This window comes from Misgurnus anguillicaudatus, unplaced genomic scaffold (genome assembly GCF_027580225.2).
Source record: "Misgurnus anguillicaudatus unplaced genomic scaffold, ASM2758022v2 HiC_scaffold_31, whole genome shotgun sequence".
Classification (NCBI taxonomy): Eukaryota; Metazoa; Chordata; class Actinopteri; order Cypriniformes; family Cobitidae; genus Misgurnus; species Misgurnus anguillicaudatus.
Genome location: NW_027395281.1, coordinates 5,046,785 through 5,067,434, shown reverse-complemented (window position 1 = coordinate 5,067,434; position 20,650 = coordinate 5,046,785). Strand labels below are relative to the sequence as shown.

Genomic DNA, 20,650 nt, shown 5'->3' with positions numbered 1-20,650 from the left:
ACAATAATTGTACAGTAACACTAAATTTGAGAACAGCTGTTTGAAGATAACAGTGAGGTTTCTGACTGAAGCTGTTGATGTCTCACAGAATACAAGTCTTATTAACACCAAGAAGAAGCTTGAGGCTGATTTAGTCCAGGTTCAAGGTGAGGTGGATGATTCAGTCCAGGAAGCCAGAAATGCAGAGGAGAAAGCCAAGAAGGCCATTACTGATGTGAGAGTTTGCTACAGTCTACTTTTAAAGAGCATGTGCAACCATATCATTCCCAAATGCAGCTTTGATGTGTCTTTGTCCTAAAGCGTAGTTAATGATATTTGGCTTTCATTCCAGGCTGCCATGATGGCTGAGGAGCTAAAGAAGGAGCAGGACACCAGTTCTCACCTGGAGAGGATGAAGAAGAACATGGAGATTACGGTCAAAGACCTGCAGCACCGTCTGGATGAGGCTGAGAGTCTGGCCATGAAAGGAGGAAAGAAACAGCTCCAGAAACTGGAGGCCAGGGTAGGTTCTTAATGTTCAGCTGCTCAGAAGAATTGATTCTGATCATGGAAGATATTGTATGGTTTAAAACAAACAACTATTTACAGCCATGATGTAACTCTGAGATGTGGACATTACTAACAAAATATGATTAGCAACACCAACAAAAACAACCAAAGAGAGTTACACACAGTGACTACAGACATGTGAAGTGACAAAAAGAGTGAGAAGTTCTAGTAATGTTACACAATAAATCAGCACTCGTGTCGCTTGTGTAGTCAAATTAAGGAACAAAACTTACTGTATCATGCTTCTTTACTGAAGGTGCGTGAGCTGGAGTCTGAAGTCGAGTCTGAACAAAGACGTAGTGCTGAAGCTGTTAAAGGAGTGCACAAATATGAGAGGAGAGTGAAGGAACTCACCTACCAGGTACTTACCATCTGTACAGCAGTAACAACAATCTATAATGCTGGATAGTGATTAACCTCTTTTACCTCTACAGACCGAAGAAGATAAGAAGAATGTCATGAGACTGCAGGATTTGGTGGACAAGCTGCAGATGAAAGTCAAGTCATACAAGCGTCAAGCTGAGGAAGCTGTGAGTATTGGTTGTGTTTTAGAACATATGAGAGATCTTTAGTGATCATCTTAAAAGTTTATTAGTCAAGCGGTGATGACGTTTATAGGGTGGTGATGTCGCAGTGGATAAGACACATGCCTTTGGTTTGAGAGACCTGGGTTTGAATCCACTGTGACACACCATTGTGTTCCTAAGCAAGACACTTAACCTAGTTTCTCCAGAGGCGTGCGACCTCTGACATATATAGCAATTGTAAGTCGCTTTGGATAAAAACGTTGGCTAAATGAATAAATGTAAATGTAAACGAGAGGATCCAAAGTGACTAACAGCATAAATCTCACTTTACAGGAGGAGCAGGCCAACACTCACCTCGCCAGGCACAGGAAGGTGCAGCATGAGCTGGAGGAGGCTCAGGAACGCGCTGACATTTCTGAGTCCCAGGTCAATAAGATGAGAATCAAGAGCCGTGAGATTGGAAAGGTAAGGGCCACCTGTTGGTGCTGTAACCAAACTGCCAGCTAATATAAACAGAATAAACACATACATGCACTGTAAATAAAATAATTTAGCAAAATGTATGTATTTTTCTATTTTTTTAGGGAAAAGAAACAGCAGAGTAAAGCCCGAAGCCTGAATCACAACCGAAAGTAATCATAAAATATGATCTACTTGTAACTAATAAAAATATGTTGTGTTTTTATGATTGCGTTATTGCAGTTTTTATTGAAAGAACTGAAATGAAACATGACAAACAACAATAGAAAACAAAACAAATTAGAACAAGAACAAACAGAATGTGTTGTGCAAAGGGAGATAGAATATAAAATTATTTCAAATTCAAAATGTATGAAGTTGTTAAATTACCATTCCTGTCCCCATTGCATTGAGAATACACCTTGTTAGAAAAGATAAAAAACAAAAGACAATTAATAGGGGAAAATAGGGAAAAAGACAGTAATAGGCATGTATAAAGCTTTTTGACAGTATAATGTCCCTATCACCATACTGGGGTGTTAGGACCCACACAGGGTGAGCACCCCCTGATGGTCTCACTAACACCTTTACCAGCAGCAACTTAGTTTTCCCAAGAGGTCTTCCATTAAAGTTCTTACCAGGCTTAATCCTACTTAGCTTCAGTGGGCAACCAGTCTTGGGCTACAGGGTGACTTGTAAGTAAAGCTAGGGCACAAGAGGGAAAGAGACTAAAAGAGATCCATAGAGAGATTGAGTTGTTTCAGCCTGGAAGGGAGCTGGGATACTGGGAGGGAACAGCATGATTGTTCCAGACTGATACTAGGAGGAGACAGCAAGATATAACATTACTACATTCTTATTTTGCCAGACCAAGTGGCAACACCTTGTATAATTCTTTCCCTTTGATAAGGCAAACAATGTTAGGAGAGATAAAGAAAGTGAGAGAGACTGGAGAAAAAAGTTAGGAGAGAGAGAGAGACTAATAAAGAATAGATAAATTCATGCAAATTAATACTGAACTGTAATGTCGGAGCCGTTGGTGTAGTGGATAGCGCTCTGAATGTGGTGTTTTCGCACTTTCGGCAACCCCAGTTTGATTCCTGGCTCGTGGTCCTTTGCCGATCCCATACACCTCTCTCCTCTCTGTACTTTCCTGTCCTCTCCTTATTCACTGTTAATAAAGGCAAAAGGGCCCAAAAACATAAAAAAAATACTGAACTGTAATGCTAACAATCATGAAAAATAGAACATTTAATAGCTTAATATAAGGATAGAGACAACAACAGCAGCGTAAATGTTTGTATTCCAAGAGTTATGCACATAAACATTCCTAGAAAGGAAAAGAAACAAAAAAGAGGGAAAAAGCTACAAAGTTTGATTAATCAGCATATGCTAACAGGTGTATAAGCTACAATGAAAATCATGCAAAAAATTTCCTTACAAATTTTTTGTGGTTTATGACCAAGACAAAGAGAAATCAGTTTTTCTATTTAGGAATGATGAGATATTTTACGTATACAAATAATAAAATAAATAAAAAAAATATCATAGATTTCTCAGTTCTGCTATTCAGAGTTGAAAACAAAATGGGACCAGGTTTGTTCAAAGAAATCAATGTTATGTGCGAGTGCCAATAAACATTTTAAATGTATTAGCAGTAATTTGAGCCACTGGTCTTTCCTATCAACCAAGATGTGTTTCTTTGCTACTGTGAATGAAATTAACAAAATGGTTTGAAATGATTAGAAATCTTTAATGTAGACATTTCTTGAGGTAAAGCAATTTACTTGGAGTTCTTATTCAGGGCTGCACCTGATCTATACACAGTGGGTGATCGGTTTACACACCTAAGGTGGTAGGTGTTTCCCAACATTTAGTAAAGTTTGCCTAATTTATTCTACACTTTATAATTGTATTCGGTCGGAGTGAGACCATTATACCAATTGCACTGAGACATTTCACATGATATCAAACATGACAATTTTGATTGTTTGTCCATGTAGAATTTGGCATTTCGTATACACTGTTTATGGGTGAGTTTCCAGGTGCCCTGAGATGAGAGGGGAAGGGAACAAATATGGAGATGTGAGTTTCTGTTAGGTTAAGCAATCTCAGATGGGGTGTGTCAACTCTTTTGAGGACCTTACTCCGCTCTCTGTTTCTTGCACAGTTGTGCTTCCTCGATGTGACACCTTGGCTCCAGTCTTAAAAAAAACAATAGTATAAATACTATTATTTTGCATTAAATACTACATATACTGTTACGATGATGCAGGCAAGACAAGGTAGCAGATACAAAGAGAATATGTTTATTAAGGTAATCCATATACGGGGGTAATCCACAATCAACATCCATAAACAGATAGAAGGTCATACACAGGTGATCAATCCAAAACAGGTACAGGGGAAAAACAAACATCAGGATAACCTTGGCTGGAACCAGGAACTGAAACCAGACTGATACAGGGTAACTCTAATACTGAGCAATAGTAAAATCAGCAGACAGGGTTTAAATAGACAGAGTTAACAAGGTGATGAGACACAGGTGTGGGTGATTAGAGTAAATGAGTCCATGCAAAGGTTTGTGGGAGATGTAGTGTATAATGTGATAGAATGTCCAAGAGGGAGTGCCCTCTAGTGGAGCATGAGGGCACTGCACCTGACAGATGTTACATATACAAACATCCAGATCTTTAAGCAGTAACAATAAGATTTAAGCAGTAATGAAAAATAATCTTGCTTGTTTGTTACCAAACCATTTTTTTCATACAATGAAAATCAACGGGTTACTAAATGAAGTAACCCAATCACTTCCCCTACTCCCAAACTCTTCCCCCAGACAGCATTAACCAAAATATAAATACAATTTCCTTACCTTATTTTCTGGTTAATGAAGACTATCACAAAAGAATGATTGCCCGCATTATCCACCATTAAATGTGTGGATTATTTACAGCTATCAGTAAACGCCATCATTACTTCAAACTTCATGATTCTGATTGTCAACTTGGATAATCTCCAGACATGGACATCAAGTTCAGAGCATATATATTGATTAACAATTTCACTTGTTCTTCCCACTAGGGTCATTTCTCAACTTCGGTTGCCCCAACTTTCCAAAGCTATTCACCTCATGTAACAAATATTCTGATGAACACACACACTTCCTCTGAGCTGTCTTGCTTGTTTGAGAAGTGTAATTAAACATTATTTGTGATTTTCACAGCTAGCAAAGTTATATTGAAGGACTATGACTAGAAGTAATTCCCAGTCAACAATTTGATCTCTCAGGGAAGTCACCATGAGCTCACAAGATCCTCATAATGTTGTCACAATGTGTGGGTCACAGTAATCTAAAAGTGTAACCACACACCACACTCACTGTGTGCTCATACTACCCATGAAGCAAATATTATACAAAGTTCCAGACGTCACTCAGAAAGCTAATATAGGTTTACAAAAACCTCAGCATTTACTTGCAAATAAAATCCGGCCAATAAAAAAGTGAGAGAGACAAGATTGTCTCTGCATTTAACACACCCACTGCACAGTGAATCCATCCACTGCAAATAATGAACAAACACAAAGGCTTTTTCTTAGAAATTATAGGTAATATATAGACAGACAAATCTTTGGTTTGCCAAGATCACATACCAACATGGCTCATTAAGAGACATGAACTTGAACAAATACGGCCATGGGCAATTCATCTCTACATCTTCAGATTCTGCGGTCATGCCTATCTCCATCACGGACATTATAGTATGAGTCTGTGTGGTGACTTTACTCCTGCAAATTCTGTACTTAAAGGGGGGGTTTAATGGTATCTCAAGCATTCTGACTTATTAACACAGTTATAGAGTTGTTTCCTCATGCTAAACGTAGGCAAAGTGTCAAAAATGCAGTTGGGCGTGTTTCAGAGTATTTCTGTGCCGAATGCACTTCGCCAGGGTTCGTACAAGTTTCGGCTAATTTTTTTCGATTACGGTTCTAACTGACGTTTCAGGGGTTTTCGATACGTATCATTTCTTTATATGGGCTTCCCCCGGAAAACTTCCCCCGGAAAACCCCGCCCAGCCGTCAGTCAGCGGGAGACGCTAGAGCTTGCTAACAGCTTATCACTCCACTCAGCCTTGTTTAATTTCAAAAGTCAACAATGGCACAACAAGAAGTGTGTTTTTGGATGTAAGGAGAAGACATCCAGCCTTATGGAAACAATGGATATAGTTTATTATCCGGATTAGCAGCGGAGTTTTGCGTGTGTGTTTGATGCGGTGGATTTTCAGAACCGGGTCATGACGAGTTACACGTGGTAAGTAAGACTTCTGTCTTATGTTGGAAATAGGCGCGTGTATATTATATAAATGACACGAACATGTAGTGAATCATAAGTTAAAACAGGGTTGTATAGTGTTGTATGACTCGTACTCGCTCCTCCCGTGTTATAACTCCTCCTTCTTCATTTTTTCGTACGTTATCGGAAAGATTCGGTAAAGCTAATCTTTCTTTTATAAATCTGATTAAACTAAAGACTCTTCAGAGATATAAAGGATGTCATACTACTCTATAGGTACTCCAGATTAATATCAGAAATGCAGAAACAGCGTGTGTTACGTGAGCTTTAAAGGGGTCATAGGATGAAAATCAGACTTTTTTCATATTTAAGTGCTATAATTGGGTCCCCAGTGCTTCTATCAACCTAGAAAATGTGATAAAGATCAACCCAGTAACTTTGTTTGGGTAAGCCATTTACTGCAAGCATGTGAAAAATTAGGTCGTTCAGATTTCGCCTGTTTTGTGAGGTAGGTAGCATGGCGAATTATAATAATACCGCCCCCTTTATCTGCACTATCCAACCACAGCACTGCTATTTATTTCAGAGAGTAAGAGGGAGAAAAGAAGAACTTGACAGCACAATTGAGTTTCAATTACAACAAATCACCATCTTTGTGATCAGTGTTTGGACTTCATCCGCTCATTTGCATTTTAAAGGAAACACCCCAAAACGGCTCACTTTTGCTCAGACCTACAAATTTGCAATTTTAACATGCTGTAATTAATTATCTGTGGGGTATTTTCAGTTAAATCCTCACCTTCACACTCTTGGGAGACCAAAGATTTAACTTACATCTTAAAAAAATCTCATAATATGACCCCTTTAATCATCAGACAATCTTCGCAAAGATGCGTGACGGAACAATAGATGGCAGTTATAAACAATTTGAGTTTGTGATTCAAGTTAGTAAGATGTCATGTCTTTTTATTTCTTTATGTGTAAAAGATGCTCCAGTGATACTAGAGGTCTCTATCATCGTTGCACAACTCTACATCAAAACACTTGCATAAAAACACACACATTACACACACAACTGGCTTGCTCAACAGACATAATATGATGAAGCCTTTCTTATAGCTTTTAATTCACTATGTCAGGTTTGGTTAAAGTATCAACTGTGGAGTGATATGTTGTCTACTGACTTGAACTGTATCAGAACATTTTCTGGCAGATCCGCAGTCGAGATTTATCATCAGGAAACAATGTGACCGATTGTGAACCTGACACCACAGACATCCAGAAGAAAGAGCTGGAAGGAAAACAAAGAGCATTATTTAAAACAGAGAACTATTAATACAGTATTTGTTGTGTTGAACAGTGCATACATGTCTGAATGCATCAGCTGTTTGTATGCCCTTGTGTTTGCTTTGACTCACAGATACCTGTATATCTAAAGTTAACTGCAAGTAAAATGCATCAAAACTAAATGCAAATCCAAAATGAGTAATTAGGTAGAACTTATCAGAGAACTTTAATTTATAACACAAACAATATTTGTTTAAAAAAATGTTTAACACATGCACAGTTGATGTACATTCAAATAGTTGTCTACAATTCATAGATATAGAATAAACTGATCAATTAAGGATTATACAATGCTTGTGAATGTTTATAAAAGTTATGAAATATCTCAAATTATCGTGACTTATCATGGCATCAGTCATGAAGATGGAAATAAATGATGTCAATAACAAATACAGATCTATAAATGGCGAAGTGTTGCAACCCCTTTACAGCAATTAACATGACCAAATAGAGTCTGTGTACACAGAAGCATCTCTATAAAAGAAAGAAGTTTTCCCCACTTCAACAAGACCTCACACAGACCCATCAAAGGTAAGATAATTTACTACACCTGTATCTGCTATAAGTTAGATCGATTATACCATACTACACTATACTGAGCTATACTATGCTCAACTATATTATGCTAGACTATACTCAGCTAAACGATTCCATACTACACTACACTATACTACAGTGTACCATACTGCACTATGCTATACCATCCTAAATTATACTGAACTAAATTACACTATACTACATGTATATGCAGTTTTATGCTATATACATATATAGTATAGCATATTATGCTATAATATACTGCACTGTGCTATACTATACAATACTATACTATACTGTACTGTACTATACTGTACTGTACTGTACTGTACTGTACTATACTATACTATACTATACTATACTATACTATACTATACTATACTATACTATACTATACTGGACTATACTGGACGATACTGCACTATACTATACAATACTTAACTATAGTATATTGAACAGCACTGTATTATGCTGTAATATACTATACTGTGCTATACTATATTATATACTAGGGATGCCACAATTCTCAATACATTATTGAACCGTTCGGTTCGACCCCCACGGTGCAATACGCGCATGTGAATTGCGGTTTTTCGGTTTGTCCATCCAAATCTGTCAGTTTTATATTCCCTGCACTTTTGTTAATGTGTGCGTCCGCATGATCTGCACGCTTATAAACGCCACAGCGAGTTGATATCCAGTCACTGCGCGCTACCTGCGTTAACTCTGCTTGAACTCTGCTTGCAATGCTGGTGTCAGATTTCATTCGCGCGCACACACACACCCAACAGAAATACGACAACAAAAAGCAGCAGAACGACTGTCTTTTAAATCTGAGGTGTGGATTAATTACTTGCGCGTGTAAATTACATACAACATCAATGTAAATATGCAAATTCGCGTGGGGCAATGTGAATGACGCAAATTGGGCTTGTTATTGATGCAAACGCGCGTTATTTGCCTCAAATACGTCTTCAGTCCTCAAAAAGTTCAACTCAAGAAGAGAATGCGCCTGATGCTAAAATAAATCCCACCAGTAATCTTGATTGAGAAACGCATTTTTGGTTTCTACACAGACAGCATGATGTTGGATTTAACAGTAGTGTGCAGTAAGGTATAGCCTTCATTTACAATGTAAAGTTTAATTTACTAAGTACATAACATGGCAAATTTATGTAATGTAATGAATTCACATGTTCCTCAGTTTGAATAGGATATCATTTTTATATGGCTTTATTTAATTATATCTCATATTATTGTATCAATACACTAGAAATGTGTAAAATGATTTTGCATTTACATAAAATAAAGAGAACTGCAATTAAAACCAGTATTTTAACATCTCACTGTTCCTGTTACCTAAGCACAGAATAATAAAAAACACTTTAATAGGCCAAGGCATCAGAACCGAAACCGAACCGAAAACCGTGGACAAGAACCGAAATATGTATTGAACCGTGAACTAAGTGTATTGTTGCATCACTATTATATACTATTCTCAACTCTGGCCCTCGAGATCCACTTTTCTGCAGAGTTTATCTCTAACCCCGAACATGCTTGCAATTTTCTGCTATTTCTGAAGACCTTAATTACCTTGATCAGGTGTGTTTGATTAATGCTGGAGCTAAACTCTGCAGGAAAGTGGATTTTGAGGGCCAGAGTTAAAAACCTCCACACTATACTCTATTGCACTATACTTTACACAGAACTGGATTGATTACTTTAGAGTTGTAAACAGTAAAACATGTACAATTTCTTAAAGGCTTAAGGGTAGTCCTGGACTAAAACACATGCTTTGAGCTGTCTCAACTGAAATGCACTGACAAATCTTAAAATATGCCAGTGCCATTGATGTCTTTCAAAATACAAACCAGTAGCATGTTTTTCTAAGGCATGTTTATAAAAGATGCTTAAACATCTTCAACATTTAATTAAGGCCTAGTCCTGGCTTTAGCAAAGCCTTGTCTAACCAGGGTACTTTTTGATGATTCATTTTAGATTACATTTGACCTATGCTTATTTTTTGATGTTACATGACATTGTACTATTTTGACATTCAGTACTATAAATCCTTTGACACTTACAATGCTATATATAGCCTAGTATGTGAAGATTAACATTGTTCTTACAATACGCATATAAATCACGCCAGGCACGCTACTGTGGATCAGTCGGCTTATGAAAGCTTTTTTAAGCTTATGAAAAAATTCACCAAAAAATGTGTCATTCTAACAGGTATTGTATTTGACAGCTATCTTCTGTATGTTTAGTGAACAAGACTCTGAACATCATTTCTTTGAACTGAGGTTTTGAAAAAGGTAAAATAAAAGTTTCTGTTTGTATGATTTAATGTATAAACATGCATGTAGAGTTAAGACTCAGTGGAAACCCTGTCACTGATTTAATGTGATTCAGAAATCAAACATCTGAACACAACTGACTGAATGCTCCCTAAGCTACAAATCCTTAAAATGATCAATTGAGCTTTCATACAGTACAAATATCTGTAATGTAATATAAACATGGCTACTTACAAGATACTTGACCTGTCTGACATGTTTTCTTTAATTTATAACACATTTCATTTGTGTTATTTAATTGTTTCAATGACTTTAATTTTGAAATGTGGAAAACGGTCATGGTAAAGAATTAGAATGTGTGTTTCTGGTAGAGTATAAATGTAAGTTTTACTGAAATTCAAAGAACAGGATACTTTATGAAGTACAAATATGCAGATCTTTTTATTTCTATAATACTTCAGGAGAAGTCATCATGGGAGATGCTGAGATGGAGTGTTTTGGCCCGGCGGCCATTTACCTCCGGAAACCAGAGAAAGAGAGGATTGAGGCTCAGAATGCTCCATTTGATGCCAAAACAGCCTTCTATGTATCTGATCCAGATGAGATGTTCTTGAAGGGTACTCTTCTTAGTAGAGAGGGTGACAAAGTAACCGTCAAAACTCAAAGTGGGAAGGTACGTTCAAAACTATAAACTGTGATGTTGAGAAACTATTTACTGTTATTAATATCTCGAGTCATGTCTTACTCACCCTGATGCGGTTGTTTATTTTCAGACTGTAACTGTCAAAGAAGATCAAATCTTTCCCATGAATCCACCAAAGTTTGACAAAATTGAGGACATGGCCATGATGACCCACCTCAATGAGGCCACTGTGCTGTATAATCTCAAAGAGCGTTACGCAGCATGGATGATCTATGTAAGTCTAACAACATCACTTTTAATACCTGCGATGAGGTTGATGTTGAACACACGTCTCTGTTTCAGACCTACTCTGGTTTGTTCTGCGCAACCGTCAATCCATACAAATGGCTGCCGGTGTACGATTCAGTTGTTGTGAATGGATACAGGGGCAAGAAAAGAGTTGAAGCCCCTCCCCACATCTTCTCCATCTCTGACAACGCCTACCAGTTCATGCTCACCGGTCGGACACTCTTTATTAAGTTTTTAAACACGTAAACACGAAACTTAAACTAACCAAATTGGTAATGTTCTAGTCTGTGTACGATAAAATGTCATTGTAATGTTCTGTTACTAACCATCTTTTAACATGTTTTCTCAGATCGTGAGAACCAGTCTATCCTAATTACGTGAGTTTAGAAATCTTTTCTAAGATTCATTTATAATTTATGACAACAAAAATTTCTAATGTACTTTGTATGAACTTTATACTATTTTATTGTGAATGTAAAGTGTCTTACATTTCCGTTTTCCACTACAGCGGAGAATCCGGCGCAGGAAAGACCGTCAACACCAAACGTGTCATCCAGTACTTCGCGACAATCGCTGTGGCTGGACCAAAGAAGACAGAACCTGTTGCGGGAAAAATGCAGGTTAGCAAACGCACAATACTGTAAAAATAAACAAAGTTTTGTGACACAACTCTTGTGAAGCCTAGGCTACTTGTATCATAGGGATCGCTGGAGGATCAAATCATTGCAGCCAACCCCCTGCTGGAAGCTTATGGTAATGCCAAGACTATAAGGAACGACAACTCGTCTCGTTTTGTAAGTTAAAGTCTGTTGAAATGCATTATCATTTGTGTTATACCTTTCTAAGATGGCAGACATTCAAAGGTGTCCTATATAATGTTTTAGGGTAAATTCATCAGGATTCACTTTGGGACAACTGGGAAACTGGCGTCAGCTGATATTGAAACTTGTGAGTAGCACCGTTTTAAAACCAAAACATGTTTTATTGTTAAACAAACATGAATATTAGTCATCTGAAGTCAATGTTCTCCTGTAAAGATCTGCTGGAAAAGTCAAGAGTAACATTCCAGCTGTCTGCTGAGAGGAGCTTCCACATCTTCTACCAGCTCATGACTGGACACAAACCAGAACTGCTCGGTGAGAAATCCATATAAGCGTACGATTCAATACACTCATTCTTTCAAAATTGCGTATTTATACACATTTGAACTTTTCACCTAATTCACAAATATAATGTAAACATCTTATATGAATGTAATTATAAACTTTATAATTATAGCCTTTTATTTGATTATAGCACACATGATTATTGCAAACGTGTGGTATACGTTGTTCTTGAAATTTATGCGTACAATTAGAAGAAATATTATTATGAAAGTTTTTGTTAAATTGGTATTTGATTGCATCCGGATGCACAAAACTTTCACAAATTTGTGTGTACTCATGCTTACTAAATGTTTAAGAGCAGTGTGTTAATATAGTGCACATGAATTGTTTACAGATGCACTGCTTATCACCACCAATCCTTATGACTATCCAATGATCAGCCATGGACAAATCACAGTCAAGAGTATTGATGATGTGGAAGAGTTCATTGCCACAGATGTACGTGGTGAAAACAACATTATTACTTATTTGCATGAGTAGAAATTATGCTTGTGCATACAAAAACACCTTACTTGGCTCTCACATGTTGTCCCCCCAAAAAAACAGAGTGCTATTGACATTCTGGGCTTCACTGCTGAGGAGAAAATAAGCATCTTCAAGCTGACAGGTGCTGTGATGCATCATGGCAGCATGAAGTTTAAGGAGAAGCAGAGAGAGGAGCAGGCTGAACCTGATGGCAATGAGGGTGAGAGATGAACTATCTGAAGAGAGATGATACTCTTATTAATGTACAGGCATTCATTTACTCCCAAAGGTTTTTGTCCTTCTAGGAGTTTTTCCCATTGGATTTTTCCTACTTTTAAGCCAACTTTGGCTTAACTTAGCACTTTAATGTATACGTTACATTATTAATATGCTGGCTTGTACGGTTTAACCTTAGCCGCTATCTCTACTTCTTATATTATCTATTGATTTTCTGTGTTCTCCTTTCCATCTTCTCATGTAAAGCTGCTTTGCAACAATTAACACTTGTGAAAAGCGCTATATAAATAAAATTGAATTGAATTGAATACTGACCATTATATGGAAAACTCTTCTTGTTTATAGTGGCAGATAAAATCGCCTACCTCATGGGCCTGAACTCTGCAGACCTGCTGAAAGCTGTGTGTTACCCCAGAGTGAAGGTCGGAAATGAGTACGTGACCAAAGGTCAAACTGTACCACAGGTGATGATGAGTAACACAATTAATGTCTATTGAACAGACAAAATCTAAAATCATCTTGGATAAAATCCATGACCTACGTATGCCCTTTTACAGGTAGCTAACACAGTCAACGCTCTGTGCAAGTCAGTTTATGAGAAAATGTTTGCATGGATGGTCGTCCGTATCAATGAGATGTTGGACACAAAGCAGGCCAGACAGTTCTTCATTGGTGTGCTGGACATCGCTGGATTTGAAATCTTTGATGTGAGCATCAGTTACTAATACGTTTCTAACAATAATATATAAATGTAAAGATAAGAGTGAGAATTGGCTAGTTTTGAAATTTCAGTACAACAGCTTGGAGCAGCTCTGCATCAACTTCACCAACGAGAAACTGCAACAGTTTTTTAATCATCACATGTTTGTGCTGGAGCAAGAGGAGTACAAGAAAGAAGGCATTGAATGGGCGTTCATTGACTTTGGAATGGACTTAGCTGCCTGCATTGAGCTTATTGAGAAGGTAAAAATGAAGACTTGACAAAACAATGTTTATATTATGTACTTGTGCTTAAGCTTGGACATTTCTCCACTAGCCAATGGGCATCTTCTCCATCCTTGAAGAGGAGTGCATGTTCCCCAAAGCCACAGACGGAAGTTTCAAAAACAAGTTGCACGATCAGCATCTCGGCAAAAGTGCAGCTTTTCAGAAGCCCAAACCTGTCAAAGGCAAGGCAGAGGCTCACTTCTCTCTGCTACACTACGCTGGCACTGTTGACTATAACATTACTGGCTGGTTGGACAAGAACAAGGATCCACTGAACGACTCTGTTGTGCAACTTTATCAGAAGTCATCAGTCAAACTGCTGTCCTTTCTCTATGTCGCTCATGCAGGTGCTGAAGGTAAAAATGAAAGAACACGTGATGACAATACAATAATTATGAGATTAATTATAATATTAAATATTCATTAACTTGTATCACCTACACACAAAACAGCTGAAGCTGCTGGAAAGAAAGCATGCAAGAAGAAGGGTGGTTCATTCCAGACCGTGTCTGCACTGTTTAGGGTATGTTTTGCTCAACAGCAGGTAAAATGTTGTATTTCAAGTTATATTACTGTCCAAGTCAACAAACAACAATATTGGTTTTACAGGAGAACTTGGGTAAGCTGATGACAAACCTGAGGAGCACTCACCCTCACTTTGTGCGCTGCCTGATTCCTAATGAGTCCAAGACTCCAGGTAAAGACTATTGAATCAAAAGTGCAATTATTGTTTAAGTTACTTAGGAAACTCATTACTGTTTTAGGTCTGATAGAGAACCACCTGGTTATCCATCAGCTGAGGTGTAATGGTGTGCTGGAGGGTATCAGAATCTGCAGAAAGGGTTTCCCCAGCAGAATCCTCTACGGTGACTTCAAGCAGAGGTATTCTGTTTAAACAGTCACAGTGTAACATTAATATTACTACAAATACAGTCAAGACCTATCATTAATGTTTCAAAACATTTGATTTCAGATACAAAGTATTGAATGCTAGTGTCATCCCTGAGGGACAATTTATTGACAACAAAAAAGCTTCAGAGAAACTCTTGGGCTCTATTGACGTCGACCACACTCAGTATAAGTTTGGACACACCAAAGTATGTGATAGAAGTTTATTTTAAAACTTAAATCTAAATATCTAGAATGCTAGGTGAACAGAGACAACAGGTTTGCTACCCGGTAAAATAAGTCCTGTGTTGGTATTGCAGGTGTTCTTTAAAGCTGGTTTGCTAGGTACTCTTGAAGAGCTGAGAGATGAGAAACTTGCAGCACTAGTAACTATGACTCAGGCTCAGTGCCGTGGATTCCTCACAAGGAAGGAGTTTTACAAGATGATGGAGAGGAGGTAAAATGCACTTACAAAAACTGGAAAACAAATGAAATGGTTTCAAAGAGTGATTCTAACTGATGATATTTTATACAGAGAATCAATTTTTACCATCCAATACAACATCCGCTCATTCATGAATGTGAAACACTGGCCATGGATGAAGATTTACTTCAAGATCAAACCTCTTCTAAAGACTGCAGAGACAGAGAAAGAAATGGCAGCCATGAAGGAGAACTACGAGAAAATGAAGGAGGATCTGGATAAGGCACTATCGAAAAAGAGGGAGCTTGAGGAGAAAATGGTGTCACTCATGCAGGAGAAAAATAATCTTCAACTGCAAGTAGCATCTGTGAGTGCTGCAGTGCTTATAATCATATTTAAAGATGTCAATAGGTTCAAGAAATTAACCTTGTCCTTATCTCAATGAATAGGAAGCTGATAATCTCAGTGATGCTGAGGAGAGATGTGAAGGTCTTATCAAAAGCAAGATCCAGCTAGAGGCCAAACTCAAAGAGACAACCGAGAGACTGGAGGATGAGGAGGAGATAAATGCTGAACTGACTGCAAAGAAGAGGAAATTAGAAGATGAATGCTCTGAACTGAAGAAAGATATTGATGACCTGGAACTCACCTTGGCCAAAGTGGAAAAGGAAAAACATGCAACAGAAAATAAGGTTCACATTTAATCACATCTTCTTAACATGCTCACGTGTTTATACTTGATAAGAAAAACACTGAACAATTCTTGCATTTAGGTGAAAAACCTGACTGAGGAGATGGTCTCTCAGGATGAAAGCATTGTCAAGCTGACCAAGGAGAAGAAAGCCCTCCAAGAGGCACACCAGCAAACCCTTGATGACCTTCAGGCAGAAGAAGACAAAGTCAACTCTCTGACTAAAGCCAAGGGAAAACTTGAGCAGCAAGTGGATGATGTAAGATGTTTGGCATGACAATAAAACCACAAATAAATTAAAGAAATTAATCTGATTGTATGAGATTCTAATGTACTAGCTTTTGTGAACAGCTCGAGGGTTCACTGGAGCAAGAGAAGAAACTCCGTATGGATCTCGAGAGAGCCAAGAGAAAGCTTGAGGGTGATCTGAAACTGGCCCAGGAATCACTAATGGACCTGGAGAATGACAAACAACAATCAGATGAAAAGATCAAAAAGTGAGTAGAAGACAACATTTGCAAATGTAAACAAATACACATTTTACAAAACCTTCATTTTCTTGAAACAGGAAGGATTTTGAGATAAGTCAACTGCTCAGCAAGATTGAAGATGAACAGTCTTTGGGAGCACAGCTTCAGAAGAAGATCAAAGAACTTCAGGTAATGTATATTATATTATAAAGTACCCAACTAGGAAAATTCACATTGCCAATATGACAAGCTTAGTGGATATTTTAAAATCAGGCCCGTATTGAGGAGCTGGAAGAGGAAATTGAGTCCGAGCGAGCTGCTCGTGCTAGAGTGGAGAAGCAGAGAGCTGATCTCTCCAGGGAACTTGAAGAGATCAGTGAGAGGCTTGAGGAAGCTGGTGGTGCCACTTCTGCCCAGATTGAGATGAACAAGAAGCGTGAAGCAGAATTCATGAAGTTGCGTCGTGATCTGGAAGAGTCCACCTTGCAGCATGAGGCTACAGCAGCTGCTCTCCGAAAGAAGCAGGCAGACACCGTGGCCGAGCTCGGAGAACAGATCGACAACCTCCAGCGTGTAAAGCAAAAGCTGGAGAAGGAGAAGAGTGAGTACAAGATGGAGATTGATGACCTATCAAGCAACATGGAGGCAGTGGCCAAATCAAAGGTAATCACAACTGGATGATCATTAAATGAAAATGTACATAAAAAACAAAACAGGGGTAAAACTTTTTGTCTTAGGCTAACTTAGAGAAGATGTGCCGCACTCTTGAAGACCAACTGAGTGAAATCAAGTCCAAGAATGATGAAAATGTTCGCCAGCTATATGACACGAGTGCTCAAAGAGCAAGACTTGCCACTGAGAATGGTTAGTGCATAACAAACTTTTGTTCTAAATAAAATTATTCAATAGAATTATTAACACAAAGCGGATGCACAGGTGAACTGGCTCGCCAGCTGGAGGAGAAAGAAGCTCTCGTTTCTCAGCTGACCAGAGGAAAACAGGCTTTCACTCAGCAGATTGAAGAACTCAAGAGACATGTTGAGGAGGAACTTAAGGTAAATCACAACACATAGTGAAATGTATTTCCATTTCAAGAAAACCAACAAGACCCAGACTTCTAATGCCAATTAAACATGTTTGATTTTAGGCTAAGAACGCCCTGGCACATGCTGTCCAGTCTGCCCGCCATGACTGTGAACTGCTCAGAGAGCAGTATGAAGAGGAGCAAGAGGCAAAATCTGAACTTCAGCGTGGAATGTCTAAGGCCAACAGTGAGGTGGCTCAGTGGAGAGCCAAATATGAGACTGATGCAATCCAGCGCACTGAGGAGCTTGAGGAAGCCAAGTATAAAAATGCACAACATTTACGTAAATTATAGAGCAGTTCATATCTGATAAACCCAGGCATAATTTTATTTAATTTTCCACAGGAAAAAGCTGGCCCAGCGTCTCCAGGATGCTGAAGAATCTGTTGAGGCTGTGAACTCCAAGTGTGCTTCTCTGGAAAAGACCAAGCAGAGATTGCTGGGTGAAGTCGAGGACCTCATGATTGATGTGGAGAGAGCAAATTCATTAGCTGCCAACTTGGACAAGAAGCAGAGAAACTTTGACAAGGTAAGGAAAACATGTAATTTAAAAATCTAAACTTCATAAAATTTATGAACTTGAATAGATAAAAATATCACTATGTTTCTATTATTGTCAGGTCCTGGCAGATTGGAAACAGAAGTACGAGGAAGGTCAGGCTGAGCTGGAAAGTGCTCAGAAAGAAGCTCGTTCCCTCAGCACTGAGCTCTTCAAGATGAAGAACTCTTATGAAGAAGCTCTTGATCACCTGGAGACTCTGAAAAGAGAGAACAAGAATTTGCAAGGTAAATGGCACTTTTATTTACAAATCATCAAAAAAGAAGCATTGAAACTATAACTTTTATAACTGCATTTTACACCTTTAGAGGAGATTTCTGACCTTAGTGAGCAGCTTGGAGAGACGGGTAAGAGCATTCATGAGTTAGAGAAAGCCAAGAAAACAGTGGAGGCTGAAAAATCAGAGATCCAGACTGCACTTGAAGAAGCTGAGGTAAAGGCTACAGTAAAACCATGCAAGCATCTAATACTCACCCTGGCTCACTCTTCTAGCATTTTAATAAAACCACACTACTGTTTATCAGGGCACCCTGGAACATGAAGAAACCAAGATTCTTCGTATCCAGTTGGAGCTGACCCAAATCAAGAGCGAGATTGACAGAAAGCTTGCTGAGAAAGATGAGGAGATTGAGCAGATCAAGAGGAACAGCCAACGAGTGATTGATTCCATGCAAAGCACTTTGGACTCTGAGGTCAGGAGCAGAAACGATGCCCTGAGAGTCAAGAAAAAGATGGAGGGAGATCTCAATGAGATGGAGATCCAGCTGAGCCACGCAAACCGCCAGGCTGCTGAGGCCCAGAAACAGCTCAGAAATATCCAGTGCCAGCTCAAGGTAAACTTACTTCTGTAAAAGTCTTCTCACAATGTTTAATTGTCGAAATTAGACTCAAAGCATTAATAATGACAGCCTAAACGTGCCACAGGATGCCCAACTGCATCTTGATGAAGCCGTCAGAGGACAGGAAGACATGAAGGAACAGGCTGCCATGGTGGAGCGCAGGAATAACCTGATGCAAGCTGAGATTGAGGAGCTGAGAGTTGCACTGGAGCAAGCTGAGAGAGGCCGCAAAATGGCTGAGCAGGAGCTTTTGGATGCCAGTGAGCGTGTGGGACTGTTGCATTCTCAGGTACAATAAATGTACAATAACACTAAACTTGAGAAAAGCAGTTTGAGGGTTAGAGTGAGGTTTCTGACAGAAGATGTTGATGTCTCACAGAATACAAGTCTTATTAACACCAAGAAGAAGCTTGATGCTGATCTGGTCCAAGTTCAAGGTGAGGTGGATGACTCAGTTCAGGAAGCCAGAAATGCAGAGGAGAAAGCCAAGAAGGCCATCACTGATGTGAGAGTTTGCAAGAGTCTACTTTCAAAATAAAAAATTCTTCTAAAGGGCACATGCAACCATATCATTCCCAAATGCAGCTTTGATGTGTCTTTGTCTGGAAGCTTAGTTAATGATATTTGGGTCTTAATCCAGGCTGCCATGATGGCTGAGGAGCTGAAGAAGGAGCAGGACACCAGTGCTCACCTGGAGAGGATGAAGAAGAACATGGAGATTACAGTCAAAGACCTGCAACACCGTTTGGATGAGGCTGAGAGTCTGGCCATGAAAGGGGGAAAGAAACAACTCCAGAAACTGGAGGCCAGGGTAGGTTTGAATGCTTAGGTGCTCACGAGTCTTGACCATGGTAGAGATCATGTGGGTTAAATCAAACAATTATTTGCAGACATGCAATAACACTGAGACGTGGACATTATTAACAAAATATGGTTAGCACCACTAACAAACCAAACCAGAAAACCAAAAGAATCAAAAAGAAAGTTACACACAGTGACTACAGACAAGTGAAGTGACAAAAAGAGTGAGAAGTGCTAGTGAAGTTATGCGGATATTATTGTTTATGTAGTCATAAAAATGGACCAAAACATATTTTATCATACTTCTTTAAGGTGCGTGAGCTGGAGTCTGAGGTCGAGTCTGAACAGAGACGTAGTGCTGAAGCTGTTAAAGGTGTGCGCAAATACGAGAGGAGAGTGAAGGAACTCACCTATCAGGTACTTACCATCTATACAGCAGTAACAACAGATGAGTCGCAATGCTGGATAGTGATTTAACCTCTTTCACCTCTACAGACTGAAGAAGATAAGAAGAATGTGATGAGACTGCAGGATCTGGTGGACAAGCTGCAGCTGAAAGTCAAGGCCTACAAGCGCCAGGCTGAGGAAGCTGTGAGTGGTGGTTTTGTGTTTGAACATTGTGACATTATCCTAAAAGTTCATGAATCAAATGAGAGGATCCAAATTAACTTACAACATAAATCTCACTTTACAGGAGGAGCAGGCTAACACTCACCTGGCCAGGCACAGGAAGGTGCAGAATGAGATGGAGGAGGCTCAGGAGCGTGCTGATATTGCAGAGTCCCAGGTCAACAAGCTGAGAGCCAAGAGCCGTGAGATTGGGAAGGTGAGCGCCACCTGCTGGTACTGTAACTGCTACTTGAAATAAATACAGAATAATCACATACATGCATGCAAACAGTGAGGTTATAAAATCTGAGACAACACAATTCAATTTAAACTGAAAATCATTGACATTCATTAGTTTTGTAAAATATATTTTTACCTTTTTTAGGGAAAAGACTCAGCAGAGTAAAACCTGAAGCCTGAATCACAACAGAAAGTACTCATAAAATATGAACTACTTGTAACTAATAAAAAGTTGTTGTGTCCTTA

At 38.8% G+C, this 20,650-nt stretch overlaps 2 protein-coding genes and 1 long non-coding RNA gene across 4 annotated transcripts in view; 2 read left to right on the top strand and 1 right to left on the bottom strand.

The window, feature by feature from the left end:
• LOC141362992 (myosin heavy chain, fast skeletal muscle-like) overlaps nt 1-1,761 on the top strand; it is a 12,762-nt gene extending 11,001 nt beyond the window's left edge. The window contains exons 35-40 of the mRNA XM_073865390.1: nt 89-214; nt 332-502; nt 806-910; nt 984-1,079; nt 1,410-1,541; nt 1,661-1,761. Coding sequence (XP_073721491.1) covers nt 89-214; nt 332-502; nt 806-910; nt 984-1,079; nt 1,410-1,541; nt 1,661-1,681 — 651 coding nt within the window. The 3' untranslated portion in view covers nt 1,682-1,761. The remainder of the gene's footprint in view (nt 1-88; nt 215-331; nt 503-805; nt 911-983; nt 1,080-1,409; nt 1,542-1,660) is intronic.
• LOC141362993 (uncharacterized) lies at nt 1,435-20,403 on the bottom strand. 2 transcript variants are annotated; one of them, XR_012368516.1, is made up of 7 exons: nt 20,271-20,397; nt 19,981-20,185; nt 11,433-11,544; nt 7,014-7,120; nt 2,556-2,706; nt 1,926-2,354; nt 1,435-1,579 (listed from the first exon to the last, which is right to left on the bottom strand). It is a non-coding gene; the product is annotated as an uncharacterized lncRNA (long non-coding RNA). The 2 variants fall into 2 exon arrangements; XR_012368517.1 differs by lacking the exon at nt 19,981-20,185 and having other exon boundaries at nt 20,271-20,403.
• On the top strand, nt 7,642-20,650 carry LOC129453301 (myosin heavy chain, fast skeletal muscle-like). The gene is made up of 41 exons (XM_073865389.1): nt 7,642-7,707; nt 9,984-10,031; nt 10,475-10,686; nt 10,787-10,930; nt 10,999-11,155; nt 11,294-11,321; nt 11,453-11,564; nt 11,646-11,738; nt 11,829-11,892; nt 11,982-12,080; nt 12,445-12,548; nt 12,657-12,795; nt 13,158-13,276; nt 13,370-13,519; nt 13,605-13,775; nt 13,849-14,155; nt 14,252-14,322; nt 14,409-14,496; nt 14,564-14,681; nt 14,773-14,896; nt 15,008-15,144; nt 15,223-15,478; nt 15,561-15,803; nt 15,885-16,061; nt 16,154-16,299; nt 16,371-16,461; nt 16,546-16,935; nt 17,010-17,136; nt 17,209-17,327; nt 17,420-17,616; nt 17,702-17,885; nt 17,977-18,142; nt 18,224-18,348; nt 18,440-18,748; nt 18,840-19,043; nt 19,134-19,259; nt 19,395-19,565; nt 19,868-19,972; nt 20,051-20,146; nt 20,250-20,381; nt 20,550-20,650. The coding sequence occupies exons 3-41, from the start codon at nt 10,486-10,488 to the stop codon at nt 20,568-20,570; spliced, it is 5,811 nt and encodes a 1,936-aa protein (XP_073721490.1). The 5' UTR covers nt 7,642-7,707; nt 9,984-10,031; nt 10,475-10,485; the 3' UTR covers nt 20,571-20,650.

Bases quoted from the DNA above. Each gene is read 5' to 3' on its own strand.
- LOC129453301 (XM_073865389.1), top strand. From the start codon at position 10,486: ATGGGAGATGCTGAGATGGAGTGTTTTGGCCCGGCGGCCATTTACCTC. The intron at 11,156-11,293 runs GTCGGACACTCT...ATGTTTTCTCAG, and splicing joins CTACCAGTTCATGCTCACCG to ATCGTGAGAACCAGTCTATC. The intron at 15,804-15,884 runs GTTCACATTTAA...TCTTGCATTTAG, and splicing joins AACATGCAACAGAAAATAAG to GTGAAAAACCTGACTGAGGA.